Raw genomic sequence first — 7,869 nt, 5'->3', positions numbered from 1 at the left:
CTGATCCTGTCTTCCTTCAGCTTATGCCACTAAGGCGGGAGACTGGGCAAAACAAATTCATTTTCATTTTCCTCTCTCCCAAGCACTGGAGAGTTTCCTAGCTGGGCTGCCTGTGAAAGGATGAGTTGAGGTTTCTTTGTTTGGAAAAAGAGTTTAGGACTGATTCAGCTGCAAATAAGCCAAATGAAGTTAGAAACAAAGGGCAAATTGAAAGATTCCGACTCTTGGCTTTTTGTGTTTTCCTTACTAGAAAATAATTAGACCTAATGAATATGCAGACGTTTGAGTTAAATCCTCAGCCCAGGCTGCTGGGTTTTAAACAGAGCTGCGGAGAAATGCAACCTTTATCTCCCCCACCCCCCGAATCCGTGTGCATTTTTTTGAAATGCATAAATGTTACTGGCCTTAATTGATTGAGTCACAGGGATTTTTTTCCTACTTTTAAGTGCCATACTCTTCTACCTTTCAACAATCATTTTAATATATGGTCAATGGCTCTTTGTGGACAGGACAAAAAGCAACTACGGGCAGTTGTTGAATAGACTTTGCGCTGGGCAAAGACAGGTTAATCGAGGGCCGTATCGCGAAAACAAGCGAGTGTTGTATGTTTGCACTGAATCCAAATGTCTGCATTTTCCTAACTAAATCAAAGGGAGTGTTATTTCTTTTTCTGCTCACTCATCTGAAGGTAAGTAAATTTTCTCTGGCGATCAAAAGCCTGGTCGGCAACAAAGACTGCGCCCGTTTTTTCCACCGTCCTGGTGTGGCGAGTTGCGGAATTTCAATAACTGTGACAAGGGTGACTGATTTGTGAAGTCAAAAAGGTTTGAATGTCACAAAATTTACATTGGTTCTATCTATCGGGGATTTAAATACCAAAAAAGTATTTGGGGATTTCTAGGGAGCTTTGGACAGTTTTGAAGAACAATGGCACATTGGGAAATTTACAGTTTTACCTGAATGAAAGGGGCTCCGGTTGGAAACAGTAGTGCAGAAGGAGGGGGGTCATGGGGGCAGACCAGGGAAACTAGGAAAAAGGGAGAAAAGAGAATAATAACACGGGGGAGGGGGAATAAAACTCAGCAACAATGTTTTCAATTTGCTATTATAAAAACTCCAAACCTCAATAAACTAGAAAGTTAAGAGCTCTCATCCACCCATGTTTATTTAAGGGAGTGGGGAGGGGGTGAGCGAGGCAGGAAACCTGATGGATTTGATAAAAGTAAGAAAGCTGAGGGAATCGGTTATCCTGATATTTTGTAAAGAGAGAGTGGAGTGTCCATGTGCTCCCGGGATCTTAAATTATAAACAGGGCGGGGTGGGGGGGGAGGGGAGAGCAAGGCAAGAGGAAAGAAAACTTCAAAAAGAGTAAATAACAAAAGCCTCCTTTGCTGCCCTTGAAGGGAGGGAAGATGGGGGGAAGAAAAGAAAGTTGCTGAATCCGAACATTCTAGAAGTGCCTTAGCTGTGTTTACCAGCCCCAGCCCGGTCTCCTGCTCTCCCACACACCCGAAGTTGCTAATCGCTCAGCTAAGAGCAGGTTTGAAAAAGGACAAGACTGAGAAAAAGAGATTAGCAATAGAAATAGAGATGGAGATGGAGATAGAGATAGAGCTAAAGATAGAAAGGGAGAGACAGAGAGGGAGAGAGAGAGAGAGAGAGAGAGAGAGAGAGAGAGAGAGAGAGAGAAGAATGGGAGAGGAAGAGCAAGAAAGAATCAGGTTTAAAAATGTATATGACTGCGAGAAGAAAAAGGAATCATGACCCCCCCCCCCCGCCCAATTTTTTTTCTTTTTCCATGAGAAGAGGGGGAAATGTTGGGGAAAAAAAAGTTGCTTCTCTTGGCAGCCGGGGTTGTCAAAAGGGGATGTCAAGCGCTTTACAATACCTGGGATTGATGAGGCGGGAGGGCCAATGAACAGCGCGAGGCGCCTAGGCGCGCCCTCAGTTGACACGGCGGCTGCGGGCGGGGTGAGTGAGGACGCGCCAATGGGAGCCGGCGTTAGCCGCACGTGACACCTCCCCCCCTGCTTCCATTCATCAGGGAGGGGCGGGGGGGGGTGGGGGGGAGACGGTGTCGTCCTTTCAATTCATTTATCTGCAGGAATGATTGCTGCTATCAGTCTCGCGCTCACCGCCCGGCTGAGGAGGTGAAAGTTTCTCCCCAGGAAGATAAACCGCAAAAGACAATATTGTGCATGATTTGCGCCTTTTCTTTGGCTTTTTCTTTCTTTTTTGCTCTCCGCTTATTATTATTATTATTATTATTATTATTATTGCAGAAAGCAGAGGGGGAAAAGGGAGAGTGAAGGAGCGAGAAGGCGAGCCTGAGAAAAAAGAGAGCAAGGGCGAGGGTCTAGTGGAGAAGTGAGGAGGGGCGTACGGCGCGAGGCGGAGAGTGAGCAGTTGCGGCTCCTGTGCTCACATTCCTCTATGCTACAAATCCCGGAGGAAGTTTTTTTTGTGTGTGTGTGTGTGTGTGTTTTGGGTGGGGGGGAGTGGGCTGAGATGCTCCATGGCTTTCCCTGGGCAGCCTTGACGCGGGGTCCTCTCGACAGAGACTGAGCGGCGAGAAAGTGCGAGCCCGGCCGGCGGGATCTGCTCCGAGGGCGCCGGAGCCCGCCTTGCCCACTGCCGGCAGCCGTCTGGCTTATCCGAGCTTGGCCAGGCGGGCTCCCCAGCGCGCGGAGCGGCTGCCTGCGGGCTAGGACTTCGAGAGGTGGGTGGACTCTCCCTCCCTCCACATCTTCCTCCTTTTTCTCCGCCTCCCATTCCTCCTCCTCCTCCTCCTCCTCCTAATTTTCCCTCCTCTGTAGGCAAGGGTGGGGGGGTGGGGGAGGCCGGAGCTCGCCCGGAGCAGCCACGATGCTCCTGGACGCCGGCCCCCAGTACCCCGCGATCGGCGTGACCACCTTTGGCACGTCCCGCCACCACTCCGCGGGCGACGTGTCCGAACGCGACGTTGGCCTGGGCATCAACCCGTTCGCCGACGGCATGGGAGCCTTCAAGCTCAACCCCAGCTCGCACGAGCTGGCCTCCGCGGGCCAGACAGCCTTCACGTCTCAGGCTCCTGGCTATGCGGCTGCCGCGGCCCTTGGCCATCACCACCACCCGGGCCACGTCGGCTCCTATTCCAGCGCAGCCTTCAACTCCACTCGGGACTTTCTGTTCCGCAACCGGGGCTTTGGAGACGCGGCGGCGGCAGCCAGCGCTCAGCACAGCCTCTTCGCTGCTTCGGCAGGGGGCTTCGGGGGCCCACACGGCCACACGGACGCTGCGGGCCACCTTCTCTTCCCTGGCCTTCACGAGCAGGCGGCGGGCCACGCATCGCCCAATGTGGTCAATGGGCAGATGAGGCTTGGCTTCTCGGGGGACATGTACCCGCGACCCGAGCAGTACGGCCAGGTGACAAGCCCACGTTCGGAGCACTATGCCGCGCCTCAGCTTCATGGCTACGGACCCATGAACGTGAACATGGCCGCGCATCACGGTGCTGGAGCCTTCTTCCGCTACATGCGCCAACCCATCAAGCAGGAGCTTATCTGCAAGTGGATTGAGCCAGAGCAGCTGGCCAACCCCAAAAAGTCGTGCAACAAAACTTTCAGCACCATGCATGAGCTGGTTACGCACGTCACCGTGGAGCACGTCGGCGGACCTGAGCAGAGTAACCACATCTGCTTCTGGGAGGAGTGTCCGCGAGAGGGCAAGCCCTTCAAAGCCAAATACAAACTGGTCAACCACATCCGCGTGCACACGGGAGAGAAGCCCTTCCCCTGCCCCTTCCCTGGCTGCGGCAAGGTGTTCGCGCGTTCTGAGAACTTAAAGATCCACAAAAGAACACACACAGGTATGGAAACCTCTTTCTTTGACCCACCCCCTGTACCTCACTCCCGCTTCATCCTGGGCCTGAGACCGGAAATCCAAATTTCATCGGCCAGGCACAAACTGGGCCTTGGTTGAGTGTGGGTGTCAGGTTCCAGCAAGCAGGCAGCAAAAGTGTTCGCTGGTTTTTGGTTTCAGGTTTAGAATTATGAAAAAAGTATAAGACGATCAGATGGGAAGGATCCTAGGATATAGATTTTAAAATGAAGAATAAAAAAGGCCGGAGAGCATAGAGACAAACCTGGTTTTGAAAAGCTGAGGTGCGCTGGAAGCAGATAGAGGTGGCGGAAATTCCAGCTGCTCTAGCAGCAGACAATCTAAGTCTAAATGTTTGCTTCCCGCCGACATCCTTCTCTAGGCACCTTAGTGAGGACTTTCCCAAAGGATGAACTGATGAAATTGGAGGGTCGGATGAAGAAGCACAGAAAGAAATAAAAACAGAAAGACATAAAGGAGGGAGGGAGTGGTGAAAACAAGTAAGTCTGACCGGAGGAGGCTTTTTGGAGGTTGCTCATATTTAAAGAACAGAATTTTAGAAGTGACTTGTTTGTGAGTAAGCTTGAGGAGTTGGAGAGTCAGTGGAAGGCAGAGAAGTATTTTTTTTTCCCCCAGTCAATTAGATTCTATGAGGTGGTTTTCAAAACACTGAATCCCCCCACATTGGCCTTTAAAATAGAGACTGGTCGGAACAGTTAAAAGAAAAGTTGGTGGTGAGCTCATGGTTGTAGTATGGGTCAGGTAAGGCCATTCTGGGCCTCTTGCTCCAACAAAGCCGGGAATCCGGTCTGCTTCCCTATTCTTGTTTCCCCCGGTGATTTCTGAAAACTGCTTTTGGAATTTTGAGTTTATGGCCACAGCCAGGGAAGAATTTGTGGTGCCAAGCTCTCCACTCAGATTACCTTATAAAATGTGACTGCGTGTAGGGGGTGTGGTGGGGAAACTAAAAGGGGGTTACAGAGCCTCAGGGAAAGGGTGGGGGGGGGAAGAGATAGGAGCAAAACAGCAGGAGAATAAGCCCCCAAAGTGAAAATTAGAAACCTTGAGGCAGGTATTGCCTGCCGCCTTAAGTTGTTTGTATAGCCCCAGGCAGAAAAACCTGCTACTGCTCTGGGATCCAAAAAGAAAAAATCTAATAGTAATAATAATAATAATAATAATAATAATAATAGCAACAACAATAAAATCTGGACCTAATTAGATTAATAGTTAAAATAATTAAAATATTTATAAATCCACTGCATATATGTGACTTCATTGAAGACCCGGGTTTTTGAACTTGCAACCTTTTTTATTTTTTATTTTTTCATTTGTTTACATTTAAAAATACAACCACAGAATTTGTTCTAATCAGACCTTTCTCTTTATCGCCCCTCACACTAGGGGAGAAGCCCTTCAAATGCGAGTTCGAGGGCTGCGACAGACGCTTTGCGAATAGCAGCGACCGCAAGAAGCACATGCATGTGCACACGAGCGACAAGCCCTATCTTTGCAAGATGTGCGACAAGTCCTACACGCACCCCAGCTCGCTGCGCAAACACATGAAGGTAATTGCCACGCTCCCGACGCCCGCCTTCGAGACGGGAGTCGGCTCTGCTCTTCGGCTGAGTCCTTGGCGAGTGGCAGCCGGGTGGTGGAAGGAGCTGGTGCAGGCTGTGTGGGGCTGGGCAGAGAGTGGAAAAGGGGGCGGGTGACCACCAAACTGTTATAAATTTATTTTTTTTAATAAGAAAAGTAAAAAGGAATTTGCCCAGATAAGGAGTGAGGGCTATGCTAGCTGGGTGACGCTGACGAAGCTGCCGAAATTGGGGCTGCAAGCGTTTGCAGAAGAGTTGAGGTCTTGCACGTAGACTTGAGCAAGCAAAGTTCAGCGGCGGGGCAGGGTGCGGGGGAGAACTGCTGCTGCCGGGCGTGGCAGGGGCAATCGATCCCAAGTGCCCCTGGTGAGGCATCCCCAGAGGTCCAGTGAATGCTGGGCTCCCGGGAGAGGCAGCGCGCTGCCTTCACGGGTCCAATGCGGCTGTTGCTCCCGCTCTCTATCTCCTTAAAAACTCGACTTTATTCCCGCAGGTCCACGAATCTTCCTCCCAGGGCTCACAGCCTTCGCCGGCCGCCAGCTCCGGCTACGAGTCCTCCACGCCGCCCACCATCGTGTCTCCCTCCACAGACAACCCCACCACCAGTTCCCTGTCGCCCTCCTCCTCCGCGGTCCACCACACAGCCGGTCACAGCGCGCTTTCTTCTAATTTTAATGAATGGTACGTTTAAAATCAGAAGCAAAACACCGATCAAAACCCTATTTAAGAGACTGAACACACACGTATGCAAAATATAACTGAAAGATCCCTGCGAATCAACACAGCTACCCCACTCCGCAATTCTATTTTTTTGAACTTGCTTGTAGACCCAGGTCCGAGTAAGAGCGAGAGAAAGCACCAAACCTTTCGTTATCCGCCCCCCACCCCCGCCGCCTTTTTCTTTTTCTTTTTTGGCAAAGGCTTGGTAGCGAAGGGGCTGGATGGGGGTCGAGGACCAGGCTACCGCCTGACCAAATGCTGACAACCCGGGGGTCCAGTTTCTCGACAGAATTAGAACAGGCTGTCTGGGCTTCGCTTGGTTTTTTGTTTTTGGTTTTTTTTAGTTTTTTTTTTTTTTTTTTTTTTTTAGCTTTGCATTCTTGTAAATACAGAATTATTAGCTTAAAATTGTACGTTGGATTCTGTAAATAGTTATATCTCGGGTTTGAGCGGGCGGGTGGGATCGTGGCGTTGTGGTCTTTGCATTGGGTCGGGGAGGGGCCGGGAGGGCGGGGGTAGGGTGGGAAGGTGGGGGAGGGGTGGGTGGCGAAAGCCAACTGTTTGTACTGAATGGCAAGAATGTTCTAGTAAATGTGTACCAAAATGTGAATTTGTACGATTACAGTCTCCACGTCGACCTAAAAGAATATTATTGGTATTGATGTGTGTGTGTGTGTGTAGTTTTTTTTTAATTTTTTTATTTTGCTATAAAGTGCAAACATTTCGACCCAAAGTCTAAGTACTTAAGTGCAGTAAAATGTTGTTTCACGTCCTGTCAAGAATTCGTATAGTAGGAGCCTGGATCTGCGTGTCAAAACTGGCCCATTTGTTTATGTAAAGTGATATTTAAAAAAGATATAAACTATAACTGTCAGTTGCTTTTAGCAAAAAAATACAACCATGTAATGTATATAATTCCTAGTTTCCATATTTACCATATTTACCCGCATGTAAAGGGCCAGATTATTCATGTTACAGCTATTCAATATTTATGGCTAGAAGAACTCGTTATGTACACTTTAGTTTCCAGAACTGTTTGGTAATTTTTCGTACCTTATTAAAGATTCTTAAATCTCAGTGATTGTTGTAGGAATTTCTTCTTTATCCTCGCCCTCACCCCAGCAACCTGCAGCCTCTTTTGCCACTCTTAGCGGTTCTTGGGAAAAGCTCTCTGGTCTCCCTTGCCTTCCCTTTCTGTCATTGCAGGTTGTATAAACGTGATAAATGAATGCTACCCTGCTGGCTCTCTGAGAGGGTGTAATTAGTATTTATATCAAAATTTATGAAACAAATTTCAGGCCGCAGTATAATTTAAATGACCTTTGCAGATGTAGAATAACAACCATAAAAATAACAGAAATAGATTGCACAAGTGACATCAATATTAATGTAGACGAATTGTCAGAAGCTCAGTGCTCACAGCATTGCAAGTGAACTTGCAGCCAAAGGTTCCACTGCCCCAAAATTAAATTCCCCAGGCTGAAACCAAGTTGCAGATTTACACTATCATATTTTAAACTGCCATCTTCAATTAAACCATTTATGGTTATAACTAATTTTCAGGATGCCAATGCATGCTTTCCAGGCCTTACTTCTTTGTACAAAAGTAAATGTCCATAAAATGTTTTACTTATATTTCTTTAAACATGATGCTAATTTAAATTAATTACTTCCTATGATATGTTATTATCAC

At 48.4% G+C, this 7,869-nt stretch overlaps 1 protein-coding gene across 1 annotated transcript; it reads left to right on the top strand.

Moving 5' to 3' along the window:
• Positions 1–2,865: 2,865 nt before the first annotated feature.
• Positions 2,866–6,147, top strand: ZIC1 (Zic family member 1; the record flags this gene model as incomplete). The annotated part of the gene is made up of 3 exons (XM_081088165.1): positions 2,866–3,847; positions 5,263–5,426; positions 5,950–6,147. The coding sequence occupies 3 exons, from the start codon at positions 2,866–2,868 to the stop codon at positions 6,145–6,147; spliced, it is 1,344 nt and encodes a 447-aa protein (XP_080944291.1).
• Between the last annotated feature and the right edge of the window lie 1,722 nt (positions 6,148–7,869).

Source organism: Myotis nattereri, assembly GCF_964212035.1.
Source record: "Myotis nattereri genome assembly, chromosome: 3".
Taxonomy (NCBI): Eukaryota; Metazoa; Chordata; class Mammalia; order Chiroptera; family Vespertilionidae; genus Myotis; species Myotis nattereri.
Note: the sequence above shows the minus strand (reverse complement) of the source record. Positions and strands in the feature narration are given on the sequence as shown.